The following is an 18670-nucleotide window of genomic DNA, read 5'->3' as shown; positions in this document are numbered from 1 at the left end:
CCAAGCAGTTGGGTTTTAAGTTTTAGTTTAGTTTTGTTTCATCAGCCAATTATCTGATGGATTTACTGAGTGTGGATTATTATGATGATTAGCTTCAATCTAGATTTGTACACAGGCAAAGCAGATATGAATTTTCATGTAAGCCCTCACAGTAAGTGACATGCAGGCATGCAGACCAGCTACCCAGGCCTCACCTGGCAGTCAGCCCTGAGCTACCCGAACCTCTTTGAAGGGCACACCAGGCAGTGGAGAATGGGCAAAACGACCTCTCCAGGGTCCTGCTGACTGTAAGGATGCTCGGAGGATATCGAGTGGCCCATCAAAGAGGGTTAAACAGAAACGTGCTGAGATCCTATTACTGAAAGTAACAAGTAAACTGAAACCGACATGACAGCGATAGGGTACATCTGCGTCCTCGGGTTTAATGGTGCTGTGGAATCAGCACCCCAAAGTTCTCCCTAAGCCAACGTCATCGCCCATCTCTGCGTTTCCTACATGCTGGGAGCCAGGACGGAGTCAAGCGAAGTCTTTGGACACAGCCTCGACGAAGTTGGGCGCCGACATCAGGATGCCGATGGTGCAGAGGATGGTGAAGACCGAGAAGGCCATGAGGCACAGGCGGTCCACCACACAGGCCGCGAACTTCCACTCGCTGCACACGGCCTCGCTCTCGTCCTGGCAGCGGAAGCGGTGGGCGATGTAGCGTACCTCCTCCAGAATCTTGGCCAGGTCCGGGTCCCCCTCCGAGGGCTGGCCGCAGTGCAGCAGGTGCTCGTCGTGCGTGGGCGAGCAGGCCACGCGGCCGCACACGACCCCTGAGTCAGGGGTGGGCGCGCAGTGCACGCTGTCCAGGCCACGGAAGCCGATGTACAGCAGGTTGCCGTTGGTAGCCGGCGGCCCCGCCATGGCGCTCATCTCCACGCTGGCCAGGCTGCAGCGGCGCTGCTTGTGCTGGCAGGCCGGCCGCACCTTGTCCTCCCCCGGTCTCTTCATGCGCAGGAACCAGGCACACCAGTTCAGGAGGATGACTCTCGTCTGCAGAGACAGCACACCGTTAGGGTGGCCGGGAAGGGCGCACGGCTGATCCATCCAAGGGGATGCTGTGATACCAGCTAGACTTCGTGGGGGTGGACCCTAGGGGTGACAGGTCCCCAGGCCTTCCCAGGCGAGTTTACACAGGCAAGCAGTGCCAACGCGGTACAATGGTTGAATCGAATGTGAGACAATGACAAAGCAATACAGAAAATCACCCTGGGAAGGAACTATACGCACACTGCCATCTCAAGGAGGACAGCCTGTGTGGGAGGAGAGGGCTGTCTTCTAAAGAGAGCCCTGAGCTGGGGAACAGAGCAAGTCACCCTCTCCGGTCCTTCCTCATCTGGAACTAGGGACCACCAACTCTAACTCCCTGTGAGGTACGCCAGTGTGCGGTGACAAACTCACAAGGGCACCCCTGGAGATGTTAAAGTTTCAAGGGCAACCCTGTGGCATGTGTCAGACACCCCTAGCCTGAAGCAGTTCAGACTGTCACATTAGATCACTGCATTCCTTACATGATGTCCTATCCTTGCAAAGTAGATTTTGGAACTTGTCCTGATAAAAGGCAAGTGCCAAGAAAGTCATCGTGGAACAGACAAGGAGGGTAGCAGCTCCCAAGATGAGAGAAGTTTGCTGTGCCAACAGGTGCTAAGCTGTCGGGGTATAAGTACTTAGTAAGTTGTTTTGACCTGTTTAAATAATAGAACCGTTAGGTATTCCTCTTGTCCTAGGTGCTCTGTGGGGAAAAAAAAACCCACCAAAACCCTGAGACATGAAAGGTGCTGTGAACCATGGGAGTTTAGGAACCTCTAACCTAACTCATTAGGCTGCAGTGAAGACTGAAGGAGATGATATGAGACAAAATGCTGTGAAAAGTCTGAAGCTGGGGTTGGCAGACTTTCTTTAAAGGGCCAGACAGTAAATATTTTAGCTTTGCTGATATAGTGCAAAATCAGCCATACATGCAAAAGAGCAAAGAGGCTTTTTTTCCTAATAAAATTTTATTTGCAAAAGCAGTTGGCAGGTTGGATTTGGCCACCAGGGCCATAGTTTGCCGACCTCTGGCCTAAAGTGTTTTATAAACATACATTACCTGCATGCATAGAAGATGCTGGAGAGATTTGTTTCTCCCTTCTAATAGAAAGAAGGGAGCCTTGTGAAACCTCAATCTAGCTTTTAAAAAATTCTTGCAAGCCTATTTAGACAAGTGCAAGAAAAGTGAGTCCTTTCCCTGAAATGATCCAGATACTGATTTGAATTTTGGTTTATGATTGTAGGCAAATTCCATCAGCAGTGTAGCAGGTATGCTTCCCATCTGTAAGTGCAGGCAGCAAGTTGTGAAATTCGTGTCTGCCACTCTTCTTTTGGTAACCATTTTTATGACACTTATCAAAGACAACTGCAGTTATCTGGTCTGGAGACAGCAATGAAAAGAACAAGAAGGCGTAAGAGCAGTTTTGCAGCAGCTGTAAAGATCACCCTCTGTCCATTATAGGCGGCAATTTTTATCCTGCCCACACCCTATGGACATACTTCCAGAGCCTGGGAGAGCCAGCCTGCAGACCCTGTTTTCCAGGATCAGTAAGGAGCAGAAACACACAGCCCCACGTGGACACGAGGCTCAAGACAAGCCATCTCACCTGGGCATCTCAGGGTTCAGTGAAGTGAGTATAATTCCCCCATTTTACAGATAAAGAAGCTGAGGCTCAGGGGGAGGCGGTGGGGAGTTTGGGGTGAGCAGATGCAAATCATTATACATAGAATGGTTAAACAACAAGGTCCTACTGTATAGCACAAGGAACTGTATTGAATATCCTGTAATAAACCATAATGGAAAAGAATCTGAAAAAGAATATATATGTATAACTGAATCACTTTGCTGTACACTAGAAACTAACACAACATTGTAAATCAACTATACTTGAATAAAATAAATTAAAAAAAAAGAATCTGAGGCTCAAAGAGGCAAATAAATTGGGTCAAGGTCACACAGTGAGTTTGAGTCACCTAATGTGTTCAGACTTCCACAGCCTCATCTATAAAAGGGTCAGCTAGGTTCTCTGCAAGCCCCCTGTGACTTTAGCCAAACCCCCACTCAGAAGGCACCAGAAAGTTGGGGCCAGAGCTCAAGGGAGCACATGGGGCAGTGAGTGTGTCCAAACCCAGAGGCAGTCTGGAAGGGAGAGCTGAGCCTCAGCTCTAGGGCTGTGCCTGCCAAGCAGGGGTCTGCACATCCCCTGGGGCATAGCTCAAGCTAAATCTATTTTGAATTTCATGGCCTAAATCATTAGCTTTCAAGGCTAAAGCATCTCAGAAGATGAGATTATCCTCTTGGCATGTCTCAGACTGTGCTTGTGACCTCTGCTGTTAGGTTATGGTTTGGTTTCTGGCTGTGTGAATGTCACATAATGCCACCGCACCGGCAGGGTCTTCTTCTTGGCAACAGATCACAATGAAAGCCCCTCGGAGGCTGCTTATGTTTCATATACACTTGGAAAGAAAAAGAAATGCAGTGTGTTATATAAGCTGAAAGAGAAATACAAGTTTCATATCTGCTTTGCACCATTGGCTTTAACATGCTCTTGCACTGAAAGGTGAATAATCAGCATATGCTCTTAATTCAGATTTTTCTGGAACAGTAAAGTGCTACCAGGTCATTAAAAATGGTTTTGTATCTTACTGCCTTAATCCCCTTGTCTTTACATCAGTCAAAACAGAAGAAATAAGAATATGTGTTTATATTTTGGCATCTGCATAAACACTGGAAGGCAAAAGAAATTAATTGAAATGGTTATCAATTGGTGGTGGAAGTAGGGGGAGGGGCAGGAATGGGAGCAGGAGTTCCTTATGTATAATTCTTTTTTTTTTTTTTTGCGGTACGCGGGCCTCTCACTCTTGTGGCCTCTCCTGTTGCGGAGCACAGGCTCCGGACACGCAGGCTCAGCGGCCATGGCTCACGGGCCTAGCCGCTCCGCAGCATGTGGGATCCTCCAGGACCGGGGCACGAACCCGTGTCCCCTACATCGGCAGGCGGACTCTCAACCACTGCACCACCAGGGAAGCCCATGTATAATTCTTTGATTTTGACTTCTGAAACATGTAAATGTTATTTCAAACAAATGGGTGGATAGACAAGAAAGTGTATCAGAGTTATAAAGAAGTCAGATGAGAATGTAGGTGAATGTGTGCAAATGTGTCTCAGCTTCTTTTTTTGAGGGGGGAGGGACTTCTCAAAACAAGCCCACAGACTGTGGTGATGTGACCCATGTGGGAGGTGGCACCATTTTGGGGAGCCCACTGCTGATGCCACGAGAGAATTATTATTACTATTATTTTTTTACATCTTTATTGGAGTATAATTGCTTTACAATGGTGTGTTAGTTTCTGCTTTATAACAAAGTGAATCAGTTATACATATACATATGTTCCCATATCTCTTCCCTCTTGCGTCTCCCTCCCACCCTCCCTATCCCACCCCTCTAGGTGGTCACAAACCACCTAGCTGATCTCCCTGTGCTACGCGGCTGCTTCCCAACTACCTATCCACTTTACGCTTGGTAGTGTATATAAGTCCATGCCTCTCTCTCGCTTTGTCACAGCTTACCCTTCCCCCTCCCCATATCCTCAAGTCCATTCTCTAGTAGGTCTGTGTCTTTATTCCTGTCTTACCCCTAGGTTCTTCATGACATTTTTTTTTCTTAAATTCCATATATACAGAGTGAAGTAAATCAGAAAGAGAAAGACCAACACTGTATGCTAACACAAGAGAATTATTAAGTGTAAGGATTTGCTGTGGAAAAGAATTCAAGGGCAGTCACTCTGTAAAGCCAATTTCTTAAAAAAAAAGTGGTCTTGCCTAAGTTAATTTTTGGGTAACTGTAAATTATTGCACAATGGATATTTTTAGAAGGGCCAGAAACTCCCTGCTCCTGGATATTAAGGGAATGCATCTTACATCTTGCAGTTACATTTAGTGCACTGGTGAGTCCTAAATTGACTCGGAACTTGGAGGCAAGATTTATGAGTCTGCAAAGACAGGCTTGTTTTGGCATGAGAGGGCTTCTTTAGCTCCCAACTGTCCCTAAGCCATGCTCTCTCAATGGGAAGACTGGAGGGTTTGTGGGGCCCAAGTAAGAAGTGGGGTGAGGGGTGGGGGGGCAGCTCTGCCCTGCCGGGGGTTTGGTCACACCAAGTGAGGCGGGGAAAGTCCAGGCCCTGCTTGTCCCCCAGGCAAAGTTTCCCAAGAGCCCGGCGAGGGTGGTGTAGAGCTTTGGACATTGGACTCCAATGGAGCACGGCCCATGGCTGGGGAAGCATCAGCACACGTCACAACACATCAGTGCTGGGAGGCACTGGGACCACGTGGCCTGACCTGGGCTCAGATGACAAACATTTATTTACCATCCATTTCCTTTTTATTTTTTAATATTTATTTATTTATTTAGCTGCGCCAGGTCATAGTTGCAGAACTCAGGATATTCTTTGCCGTGTGCAGGATCTTGAGTGTGGCATGCGAACTCTTAGTTGCGGCATGTGGGATCTAGTTCCCTGACCAGGGATCAAACCCGGGCCCCTGCACTGGGAGCACAGAGTCTTATCCATTGGACCACCAGGGAAGTCCCATCCATCCATTTCCTTTTATCGCATCCTCCTTCCCCACTGTTAACTACTTACACCTTTATTTTATAGGCTTTTGGCTAAATCACTTTCCTATGTGTATTGTGATAAAAGAAAGTTACACATACTGAGATATAGGGAAGTCATTCTGGCTTATACATGAGTTAACTTGAATTTGATGCTAACTAAAAGAGCCTGTTTGTGGCCTATCAAACAGACATCTGCTTTAATTATTAGAGAAAAGGGCACATTGACCAGAAGTAAAGAATGTCCATAATAAAAATAAAGATTAAATGCCTCTCTTCCTGGAACACCAATGCTGGTCCTCCAATGATAAGACTCCCTTCTCAGGCGCCAAGGCCATGCCGACTTGCCATGTATGTGCTAATCTGTGTTTTTGTTTTGTTTTGTTTTGTTTACCTTGAAGAAATGTAACCCCGACTCATTTCATGTTCTTTGTTCTGACAGGATATAAAACTGTGCTGAAAACCCTGCTTCTCCAGAGCAGCTTCTCAGATTAATCTGGGAAGCCGGCTTCCAGGCTAGTCCTCAGTTTGACTCAAATAAAACTCTTTTCTATTCTTCTTATTGATAGTTTATTGATTATTTTCATTGACAACTGATTGTATATATTTGTACACTGTTCACTCTATTTCTTACTCTTTTCCCTCCCCGTTCTGTTTTGAAGATCCAACCAGCAGCTGTGTGCTCATCTTGTGTGTTGCTTCTAACAGTGTACGTGCAAAAAGGAGGTTTAGAAACACTGTCCAGTGAAAGGTGCAGAGTGTTCGACCTGAGCCCTGCTCTGGGATATCAGATTGTAAGGACAGCCCCATGGGACCCTAAGAGCATTCACCATTCTGCCCTGGAAGCAGAGATATGCAGACAGGTAAGAAATTGCAGCTTTTTGTTTAGGAATGCTAGCTGTTTGTGGGATTTTTAAAATAGATAAGTCATCCTCGGAGCCTCCTCTGGGGAGGGGCCCTGACCCCCCCCTCTGGTGGAGGAGCTGGGGAGGAACTCACCCACTTGGGCATCTTGCCACCGTCGGGGTCATGGTGGTGGTACTGTAGCACGATCACTGTGACGACCACGGAGAGGCCCACGATGATCATGGTGCTAGCAAAGTACTGGGCTGCAGAGAGAGCAGATGCAGGGGAGACCTGGGGCCTAGGTCACAGCGTGTCACCATGGCACAGTGCAGGGGACCCAGACTGTGTCTTGACCACCAGGGGCTGGGGAGCAATGCCCAAGAGCAGAGCAGGACCTCCTCCAGGCCTGTAGCCCACCACGCACATTCCTGGTGGGCAGATGCCAATCCAGAGCGCACAGACCTCCTCCTCCCACCCTGCTGAGCGGCCTCACCAGCTGACTGCACTGCTGGGAACCCTGCCTGCCTCATCCTTCAGTGAAAGCTAACTGCACCTCACAGGATGGTGATAAGGTTGTCCGATGAGAAAGCACCATTGTCAGAACTGAAACCACCTGGCACAGAGGGTGTGATCACCACTGTGATGACGGCAGGCCACGGACAGGCTTCGGGGATCTAGCAAGGGCAGACCCGGGTGCCACTGGCTGACTTATCAGACCTGGAAAATGACTCTACTAATGATAGAGTCTGCCCCCATCTACTTACTGAGAGCCACAGGGGTGGGGAGTGCCAGCTGTGCAGCCGGAAGAAGAGGTCAGCTGCAGTGTCTTTTCAGGCTGAGAACATCAGCTTCAGCTCTGATGGGCAAGGATGCATTTCTCCACCTTGGACCAGGTGAGAAGCAGCATGGAGTTTCCCCCCCAGTCCACTGGCGGCAGTCTGTGAGCCTGGACAGACCACTCAGCCTCTCTGGGCCTCAGCTTCTTCACCAGTATAACAGGGATGGAAATGCCTTCTCTGCAGGGTTTGCACAAGGATTAGCAATTTTATGGGCCAAGGGTATAGGAGAAAGCTGGCATGGGTGGGCATTCCTTAATTTCCAACTCTGATTAGTAAACCTTCAGTGTGGGGGAGGCATAAATTAGGAGGTTGGGATTAACATACACACGACTATATATAAAATAGATAACTAACAAGGACCTACTGTATTATACAGGGAACAATACTCAATATTTTGTAATAATTGTAGGTTATTTGTAAAAACCTATAAGGGAAAAGAATCAGGCTGTACACCTGAAACCAACACAACATTGTAAATCAATAAAATAAATAAATAAAATAAAAAGGGATTAGAAGCAAAGATGGATTCAAGTATAAAAAGAGTATTAAAAAATAACAAAACAAAATATATATACACACAATGCCTCTCTAAGCCACAGAATAAATTATCCTAACATAAATGCAAACAAACAAACAAAGCCTCAGTGTGGCCAACCACCAAGGGGCTGGGCCCTTAAAGAAAGCATCCTGGTACGAGGCTAAGTGTGCAGCCACACACTTGGTTAAAAACACCTCCTGCCCTCCAGGCAGGCAGGAACTCATTGCTCTCCCAGGGAGACCAAGAGGAACCTACAAGGAGCTACCAGACTTATCATCAGCATCAGGGACCTCTGGGGAGGGAAGGGAGGGGGAACCAAACTGTGACTGTTATGGGCTGCATACTCTGTCCCCCTAAAATTTATATGTTGAAGCTGTAAACCCCAAGTACCTTAGAATGTGACTGTGTTTGAAGAGAGGGCATTTAAAGAGGGAATTAAGTTAAAATGAGATTGTTAGTGTGGCACCTGGTCCAATCTGACTGGTGTCCTTATTATAAGAAGGGGAAATTTGGACACACAAGGAGGCACAGGGATGTGAAGATACAAAGGAAAGACCATGTGGGGACACAGCAGAGGGTGCCCATCTGCAAGAGAAAGAAAGAGACCTCAGGAGAAACCAACCCTGCCGGTTGGAGGTTCCAGCCTCCAAAACTGTGAGCACATAAATTTTTCCTGTGTAAGGCACCCAGTCTGTGGAATTTTATTGTGGTAGCCTTAGCAGACTAATACAATGACCTATGGAGGGATCCAGGCGGACTGGATCCCACAGCTGAAATCTCAACAACAGAGGTCAAAGGCCAACAGCATCCCATCCTTCTAGATGTGGGCTATGCACCAACCAAGCCTGTGGGTTCATCAGACACAACAGGGTCTGCCGACTGCCCCTTTAAGGGTGGTTTCTGCTGCAGGTCTCTATTGAAAGCATTGTGCTAGAAGGTAGAAAGGATGGGGTCAGAATGTCAGGTTGAAAGAAGGTTCCTTGCTTCCAGGATGGTACGGAGAGAAATACGACACCCTCAGAGGCTTTTTATACCAACAGTCTGTCTGGTCAAAATATTACACATCCAGAAACCTCCAATAAGAAGGGCCTTGGCTTCTTAATTCGTGAAGCCTGGCGATATCGTGTAAGGCACCCCACTCCTACTTACCCCTGGTTAACCACACAGGATTGCCACCCGTATACTGCTTTCCTGTTTCTGACCTCCACCGCCAAATGGGAGTGGGGACTCTCATTAAAACTAATATCTATTGGCAGAATGTTTGCTTCCTGACCTCACAACTGGCTTGGAGGTCTGGTTCCCTGACCAGGAATAGAACCCTGGCTGCAGTGGCCAGGGTACTGGGTCCTAACCTCTGGGCCACTGAGCACCCCTCGGCACACTCCTGCTAATTCCAGTCCAGTCCAGGGAGGTTCACAGCAACAGGTGATGCTGCCTCCTGTCTCTGTCATCCTTCCTTGGGCAGAAGGTCATCCTTACACCTGCCTTTGTGTGTGGTTTGTGCATCCCCTGCTGGACCAGTCCCTGCTTCACCTACACCCTACTCACATGACTGACTTTCCCTGCTAATTGCAGAGCCTAAAGAGTAAATACCTACATCCTTGTCCCGCTGCCCCGAAGCTAGTGATTGTTTAATCTTTAGTTCAGAATGGCTCCCCTTTGATAGTTTAACAAAGGGAAGAACTCCGCCCCTTGAAGGTACTTAGCCCAAGGGGCTAAGAGGGCTGTGCCCCTCTGCTGGTTTCCCTGGTAACCGATGGGCCAATCTGACTTCAATTCCCCTAGATAACTGGTGGGGTGTCACTCCAGGACCCTTTTGCTTCAGATGCGTAAGATCTCCCATCTACCAAACAACTGATGTCCTGTCTCTGGACTCTTTCTTCAGTCTTGATTCTGGGCAAGTATAGGGCTTGCAGGCCTGCGAGTTGCAGCCCAACATGTGGCCAAAACATATTTGTCCTGTTCACCTTCCCTCACAATCATTAACTTTCTACAGAGACATCGCGTTATCTCAAGAAACAATGGCTGAGAGTTAACGTGTAACAAATAATTTGTGGAAAAACAGTGACTCAAGCTAAAATAATGCATCTTTAATGGTAAAAATCTCTGGCTCCATAACAAGTGTGAGGGGGGCATTGTGCTCGGAGAAAAGGGGGCATTTCTGCATCTCAAGGCCAAACCACGAAGCCAGACTCCCCCTCCCCTTCTATGTGCCAGGTAAGCAGAGGCCATGGGTCAACTCTGAGTAGTTACAGCAAGTCATCTCCTCACAGCAGAAAAGGGGGGCCATGCAGCTCTCCAGTCTCCTGCGGGACACGTTTCTGCTCCCTGCCTGTGCTGCAAAATCCCAGGCACTCTCTCAGCCCATGTCTTTAGAGGAGCTGGATGCTTGCTTACCTATCAAGGGCACTGAGTCAGAGGTCGCAGGCATGATCTCAGCCACCAGCAGCATGAAGACGGTAAGAGAGAGTAAAACTGTGATCCCTGGAACAGAGACATACAGTGGTCCCTGAGACAGAACAGATGGTAAGGCCTGAACTCCATCCAGCCCAAGAGTCAAAGGAGGTGTGGAGGGAGGGATGGTGGTGGCCATGACATTCCTGAAACCAAATGCACGGTTTTCTATATTGATGGGAATGGGCATCTTTCTGGGGACAGTCTGTGCCATTTACTGGAGTCCCAGAGGAGTCCCTGGGAAAACAAACTTAGGAGCCAGAACTTTAGAAAAACAACTCAAAATAAATCATTGACCTCAGCACATGTATCTCTCATTTTCTTTATTACATTAGTATCGAGAGGTAGTTTCATGTAGCAGGAAAAAGAAAACATACAGTTTGAAGACCTGGCTTTTGTTCTTGACTTTTCTACTTACTAGCTGTGTGACCTTGGATAGGTCATTTAATGTGCCTGAGGCTCTTGTATGAATGAAAAATATCACCTGCCATATCAGTAAACAAAGGATGTTGCAGCCATCAAGCCATCACATTACAGCCTCCCCAGTGGGGCACCCTGAGGGGACTCAGGATGAGAAAACACAGGATACTGGCCCCAGAGAGCTGAGGTGCATATCAAAGGAGTGATTTCAGTGAGCCCAGACTCTTGCATCTTCCCATACACAGAAAAGCACTAAATTCATTAACTTGAGGTGTTTGGTTTTTTTTTTTTTTTTTTTTTTTTTTTTTGCGGTACATGGACCTCTCACTGCTGTGGCCTCTCCCATCCCGGAGCACAGGCTCCAGACGTGCAGGCTCAGCAGCCGTGGCCCACTGGCCCAGCCGCTCCATGGCACGTGGGATCCTCCCAGACCAGGGCACGAACCCACGTCCCCTGCATCGGCAGGCAGACTCTCAATCACTGCGCCACCAGGGAAGCCCTTTGGTTTTCTTTAATCAACAGTAATCTTTTGATGTTTTGACTACCTGGTCTTTGTGGCAGAAACTCCCATATACCCTGGCTCCTCCCTTCCCTCTTCAGAGCCGTCCCTAGAACTATCTGAGATGCTATGTCTCAGGCTTGAAGTCCTCAGAAAGTCCACCAAATAAAACATAATTCTTAACTTTTCGGTTGAACATTTTTTTTTCAGTTGACACTCACAGTCAGAAGTTCTAGGTTTGAGAATGATTTCTATGTGTACCAAATAGGATCTTCAGTAACTCTCTGAGATGCTGAGGAGCTCATTTCACCAATCTAAATCATAGTTTTCTTATCTTCCTATTGGAGAATAATCAGGAATTACACTGTGTGTGGCCATATATAGATGCAAGCTGATACTATATTAAACTAAACTGTGTCCTGTCCACAATGAATTCCAGCTGGTTGCCACCAAGGGGTGGGGTGGGGTGGCAGAAGCGGAGAAGGTACAGGCCCCTCAGGGAAGAATTGGTTCTTCCCTGGGCATCCCCATCCTCTCTTCAGGATCAGAGGAGCCTGTGGAATCTCAAGAGGGCCTGGCCATCCTGCACAGTGGGCTGTGGTGTCAGGGAGCCACCCTGGGCTGGGATGCATGGAGTGGGCCCTGGACATCTCTGCACCTAGAGCCCAGACTGCCACCCTCAAGGCAGGGCCCTCCCATCCCAGCTCAGACCCGGTACTCACCCAGGGAGATTTTCTCCCCAGAGTCTGCAGGGAGCAAGAACACGAGGAGGGCCAGGGCAGAGATGAGCACACAGGGAATGAGAAGGTTGAGGCCATAGTAGAGGGTCCTGCGGCGGATGGTGACAGTGAAGGTCACATCCGGGTACGGCTCTTTGCAGCACTCATAGAACTTCTCACTCCGCTTGCCAGGGATCCCTTCGGTTCCAGGGGAAGAAAGGAACCACCGTTGAATAAAAGGATGCAGTTTATTTTAAGGGGTTATAACACACACACAGAGCCATGGAATTTGTTAAGTGCAAAACACTGGCTAATTGTTGTCTGAAAAAATGCTTTAGGTTTATTATAGATTTATTTAAGGGTATCTTAGTGATATTTGAACAAATTGGCAGGTTTTTTATGTATTCAAATTACATGTGCTCTAGACTGAATGTGTCCCCTGCAAGGTTCATATGTTGAAATCCTAACCTCCACAGTGATGGTTCTTTGGAGGTGAGGCCTTTGGGAGGTGATTAGGTCATGAGGGGGAGCCCTTGGGAATGGAATTAGTGCCCTTATAAAAGGGACCCCAGAGAGCTCCCCTATTCCTGCTGCCATGTGAGGACACGGCCTGAAGACAGCTGTCTGTGAACCAGGAAGCAGGTCCTCACCAGACGCTGAGTCTGCCAGCACCTTGATCTTGGACTCCCAGCCTCCAAACTATGAGAAATAACTGTCTGTTGTTTATAAGCTACCCAGTCTATGGCATTCTGTTATAGCAGCCTGAACGGACTAAGACACCATGACTATAAATAATACACTGTAAACTCGACACCATTATAAATGTAATTATTGTTTTCTATTTAAAATCATCAAATATAGGTTCCCATCAACTGCAATTTGCTGTTCCACCTGATTTTAGGGATGAAGCAGATTTGAATAATGTAGAGATGCCCATACTAGCACTGACCTTACCATAACTGCAAGTTCCTTATGGAAAGCACTGAATTTTCTCATTGTTTTTTGTTTCTCATCCTAGAGCTCTCAGTAAATCATGGAGAATGCTGCAGGGTTCAATAACTGCTCATGCTGAAAAGCAGAGTGGAAAATCCCAAACTTTTTAAGCCAGCACAGTAATAAAGCAGCTTCCTTCTATGTTGCCAGTATCACGTCTTTGCTGGGCTTACCCACAAGGTCCCATTCTCCATTTGGGATATAGCCGCTGATGTCTGCCTCCTGCATCTGCAGATCCAAGGACCACCCTCCATAAGACCAGGACCCAAACTTCAGTTTGCACTGCTGCACATCAAAGGGGAACCATCGCACATCAATGTAGCAGGAGCTCTTGAAGATGCCTACATGGGCAATGAGACAAACCAAGATGAAAGCTGGCTGAGACCTGCTTTAAACACACAGCAGTCTCACACAGTTGGTAGGAATGTAAATTGGTGCAGCCACTATGGGAACAGTACGGGGGCTCCTCAAAAAATTACAAAAAGAACTAAAAATGATCCAGCGATCCCACTCCTGGGTATACATGGAAAGGAAACAAAATCAGTATCTCACAAAGATATTTGTACCCCACTGCAGCATTACTCACAATAGCCAAGACATGGAAACAACCTAAGTTTCTGTTGATGGATAAACAGATAAAATATTATATATGTGTGTGTGTGTGTGTGTGTGTGTGTGTGTGTGTATACATAAAATCAAATTTATGTGGATTATATGGAATATTATTCAGCCTTTAAAAAGATGAAAATCCTGCCATTTGCAACAACATGGATGAAACTGGAGGGCTTTATGCTAAGTGAAATAAGCCACACACAGAAAGACAGATCCTGTATAATATCACTTACATGAAGAATTTTTTTAAAAAAAGTTTAACTCATAGAAACAGAGTAGAATGGCGGTTGCCAAGGGCTGGAGGGTGGGGGATATGGGAGAGAGGTTGATCAAAAAGGGAACAAACTTTCAGTTATAAGGTGGATTCATTTTGAGGATCTAACGTACAGCATCGTGACTACAGTTAATAATATTTTATATTTGAAATTTACTATGTGAGGTGATGGGTGTGTTAATTAACCTGATTGTGGAAATAAATGATTTCACAATATATATGCATATGCATGTGTGTGTGTGTGTGTGTGTGTGTGTGTGTATACACATGCATATGCATATATATCACGTATATACATACATATATTATACATATATATGTGTATGTGTATATATATATTACAATTTCATTTGTCAACTACACCTCAATAATGCTGGAAAAAATATTAAAAATAAAAATAAATGCACAGCAATCCCTTGGTCTCCATCCCATACACTATTCGTAACACACAAAGCCTACTCTTCATGGAGTGAAAAGCTTGCTATCCTGATCAAGCATCGGCCGGTTAAACGATGCATCATTTCTGATGCTCTGCATGTCTCATGATCAATGCTGTGCACACATCCCCTGGACCATTTGAGATCCCTTCAGGAGGAGGCAGTGTGAGTACCGGGACCTCTCACCTGGGTGTGACCAGAGAGGCTTCAGCCCATCCTGCCCGTCCAAACTAGACCTGTCCAGGACAAGCTGAGTCTTTCTGGAAAAATTTCTAGAAAAGAGTTCAGTTGAAGCTTTACTGTCTTTTACATTTCAAAGGCTACACCGACATTTTCTGTTCTGAGCAAAGAATTCAACATTCTGTAAACTTGCTCTTGCCATGCATGTGCATCTCCAAATTCTAAACAGTAAGAGAGATGTAAAGAATGTAAAAAAAAATCCTATAGAAGCTGATAAAAATGATGAAGAGCTTAGAAACAGAATCTGAAAGGTCTGTATGCGTCTGTGTGACTGTGTTTGGTGAGGAGCAGGAAAAACATTTTCTTTAGGTTAAAAATTGAGAACATACTTGGTTATCTAGAAATATATATGGAAGATAATTTTAACTAGCCTGAATTCTAGATTATAAACAGAACAAAACCTAATAGGTTTTAGTTGAAGAGGTAGTGTTTGGACAAAAGCTAGAGTTTCCACTGAAAAGAGGGACAGGACAAGTTGGGAGTAAATTTACCAACAGGTCACTGAGATAATTCCACACCGGCCATTTATGCCCATGTGCTCCTTGCTGCCCAGAGAAAGACCAGAAGGCAGTGATGGTACAAATAGCTAAGGGTCCCAGTGCTCACAGGGACAAGGCAGACGCTCTGTAAATTTCTGCTTCCAAATTTAAAAAAAATGAATGGAGGGACTCAACTTGCTAACAGGGACCCCCCCCACCCACCCACAGTCAAACTGGGAAAGGATAATAAACTTCCTGTCTCCTCAAGTCCCTTTAAACAGGATTTGCAGCATTACATCCAATGTCCACAGGAATCTGGAAGTCATTACAGACACTACCCTCCCATTAATGGGCTGAATCCCCCAAAACTCTCACTGCTGGTAGAAAATGAAACTGTAACTGTATTATTCCATTTCTATCAAATGACCAGAAAAAGAGACTCTCTAGAGGCAGAAAGGAGGTCAGTGGTTGTTGCCGCGGGCCGGCAGTGAGGGTGGGGACTAACTGCAAACAGGCAAAAGGGATCTTTGGGGGGTGATGGAAAATGTTCTAGAACTAGATTGCAGTCGTGGTCGTACAACTCTGTGAATTTACTAAAAATCATTGAATTGTGCACTTAAGATGGGCCAATTGTATAATACGTAACTTACACTTCAATAATGCTGTTAAAAAATAAAAATATGACATGGGAAAGAAGTCATTTCCTAATAACCGTCTATTTCAAAGCTTGCATCTGAAGCACTTTTTGCCTGTTTAGTTGCTGGAGCAGAGCAGCTTCCCAGTTCAGGTCTACACGACCCCAGGCACAGTCTTGCTGCCCTGAACCAGACAACCCCACACTCTCTAGTCCAGAGTAGGGGAGACTCCCACAATCAAAGCTCCATGTGCCCTCCTGACAGACTCCGGGGGCCACGCAGGCTGGGATGTAGGAACTGGCCCCAAAGGGGCTGCTGCACAGAGGGCTTGGGGGTCAGGAGGACTGCTCCCGTGGCTGAAAATAGCCTCAGCCTTCAGAACAACCCGCAGCCCAGTATTCTTCTACGCTGATGACTGCTGGAGGTCATTTTCCAAAATAGTTCTCATGCTAGAAGCTGCAACTTCTAGGCCTGGTGTAAAAGAGTGTACCAGTGATAGAAGACCCATCCCCGAGGTCTTTGTTAGGAGGAAGGCTTGCATGGCCTGGGGGAGGAGAGGAGGGGCTGAGGAAGAAGCAAGGAAGCACAAGGTTTAAGACAGAAAACCTGAAAGTGTGGAGTCCTTCCATCTCCTCAGACAATAATGGATGGTATCTGCCTGTGACAGGTTCAATCCCTGGCGCGTTCGTTTACCTACATGTGGGCCAGGCCGCTGGTTGATGAGGGTGGTTCTAACGGGAATAAACACAGATCCTGCCCTTGGGACTCTTATCCTCTGCTAATGAGAAAGAGAATGTAAACCACCACCCAGGAGGCAAAGCCAGCTTTGCTGTGAGCTGTGAGATGGATCCAAGGGCACAAGATGGGGCTGACTGCTGGAGGGTGTGTGTGTGTGTGTGCCTGTGAGGGTGTGTGGTGTGTGTGAGCATAGTGTGTGGTATGTTTTTTGTGTGATGTGTCTATATGTGTGGTGTGTATGTATGGCGTTAGTGGGTGACGTGTGCACGTGTGTGTGTGTGCACGTGTGTGTGTGTGTGTGTGTGTGTGTGTGGTGTAGGTGTTGGTGGTGAGGAGGGAGGTGGCTGCAGGCTGCCTGGGAACAGAAAGTTAAACAAACAGTTGCAGTGGGGGAAATAACCCTGGAAAATAACATGTGAAAAATCATCTAGAAGATTTAAAGAAATCTGTTAATATCTTGAGGGCACGAAGCCTGGGTTTCCCATGGCATGGATCACTCACAAGCAGCCCAAGGCCCTGTGAACTGACAGGAATGATGAGAGGAGATTCAACCCCAGCAGTTACCCATCAGCTGCCTGAGAAGGACAGACGCTCTTTCAGGAAGAAATCACTGATGAGTCCCTTGGAAACCACCTGTTCTCACCTCTAACAAGCAGGTGGGCTTTAATGCACGCACTCAAGAAGCCAGCCCAGCAAGGTCACCATCTCACCCCGACACTGGAGGGCAGCACATACCCAGGTACCCAGTGCAGTGGGAAGGAAAACGCAGGCTGTGAGGAGGAAATGACCTGGAGGTTGGTTGCAGGCTATAAGGAGAACAGAAATGACCTGACAACGGAGACTTGTTTTAGTTGTGGATGAACTTTAAAGAACACAGGACAGACAATAAGGACAGAGGACATGTGTTGGCAAAGACAGCTTAAGCCATGATCCCAAGAGGAAGACAGCATTGCCACGCTCAGGGAATACATGCAAGCACAGAGGAGAAGAAGTCAGGAGGGCTGGGCGTGCGTGGAGGCTAAGGATGCTCAGAGCTCAGAGCCAGCCGCTGCCCCTGCGGGCACCGTCGGGCACCCCAACCTCCTTCACGCTGTCTAACTGCAGGGGACAAAGGGAGCGGCACTTACCTGGAGGGAGGTACTGGCAGTGCCCAGAAGAATTCACTAACACGTTGGTGTGGAACGTGGCGTCAAACCGCTCATCAGCACTGGAAACAGGAGAAGGATCCGTGAGCCTGCCCAGCTGGGCAATGGGTTCCCCATGCCCTTAGGGCAGTTGTTCCTGCAGTCCGAGCAGCTCTGAGAGGGGCTGCTGCTTGCAGTTGGGACAGCCAGCAGCGGTCTGAGAGCCCCACCTGTGGCTGACCTGGAAGGTCTTCCCAGAGCACAGGGGGAAGAGACCAGTGCCCACCTCCATTTCATAGGGATGCCTATTTTTTCCATATGTATATAAAACAAAGCTCTTAGCAAAAATGAAACCTGAAGACAACTTAGGAGGACATTGGCAGATGAGACATTTCAATCCATCTGCAGGAGATAAAGAGTGGGGGGAAGCACAGCGCCCCTCTATCAGCCCTTAAGGGTGGGATTTGGACCCACTGTGTTCAAGGCCCTAGTTCCAGCCCCTTGAATGGGTCCAAAGCTCGGTTGGTGCTTGAGAAATCCAGTTTGAGTGACTGAGGCTGCAGGTGCATGGGGGAGCTGGGCAGCCCCAAGGAGTACGGGGCTCCAGGCTTAGTGATGACAGGAAGGAGCACAGGTGGAGACAGAAGAATTAGGTTCAAGTGTAGAAGAATGCACTCCAGCCCCACCCCCTGCCCATGGTCAGAACCTCCTACAGCCAGGAGTTACCAACCTGGTTAAAGGGGGCACACAAAACGGAAAGGAAAAACAATTAAGACCAACAGCCCTTATTATCCAGGTCTTTCATTTTCTGTGTTCTGACATTTTGACATCTGGGGCCTTGCTGATCCTGGAGGGACTACTCCACCCCCACCCCCGTCCCAGGTCAGCCAATTCCTAGAGATAGCAAACAACTCGCTCAAATGGAAAGGAACCAATCCAGAGCCCACACCCCCACCATCTCTTTTATGGAGATCTCACCCTCCTGGCCACCATCCACCTGCCCTAATCACCCCAGGACCAGGTACCAGACAAACAGGGACAGGCCATATGTACCCAAGCCTGCTGAAGGCATTCCGGGTCCTAGCCCTGCTTACCCTGCCTCACCAGTTCCATTCCATGGAAACCACAATAAAGGCTTTTGA

The 18670-nt window shown here is 47.3% G+C and overlaps 1 protein-coding gene across 1 annotated transcript in view; it reads right to left on the bottom strand.

Annotated features, from left to right (window-relative positions):
- Positions 1-419: 419 nt before the first annotated feature.
- The window catches only part of CHRNA7 (cholinergic receptor nicotinic alpha 7 subunit), a 121679-nt gene continuing 103428 nt past the window's right edge, over positions 420-18670 (bottom strand). The window contains exons 5-10 of the mRNA XM_019951252.2: positions 17532-17611; positions 13163-13330; positions 12000-12194; positions 10302-10388; positions 6681-6790; positions 420-1035 (exon numbers count right to left, since the gene is read on the bottom strand). Coding sequence (XP_019806811.1) covers positions 517-1035; positions 6681-6790; positions 10302-10388; positions 12000-12194; positions 13163-13330; positions 17532-17611 — 1159 coding nt within the window. The 3' untranslated portion in view covers positions 420-516. The remainder of the gene's footprint in view (positions 1036-6680; positions 6791-10301; positions 10389-11999; positions 12195-13162; positions 13331-17531; positions 17612-18670) is intronic.

This window comes from Tursiops truncatus, chromosome 2, assembly GCF_011762595.2.
Source record: "Tursiops truncatus isolate mTurTru1 chromosome 2, mTurTru1.mat.Y, whole genome shotgun sequence".
In the NCBI taxonomy this organism is placed as follows: domain Eukaryota; kingdom Metazoa; phylum Chordata; class Mammalia; order Artiodactyla; family Delphinidae; genus Tursiops; species Tursiops truncatus.
The sequence above is the reverse complement of the archived record's forward strand: the minus strand, read 5'-3'. Positions and strand labels throughout refer to the sequence as shown.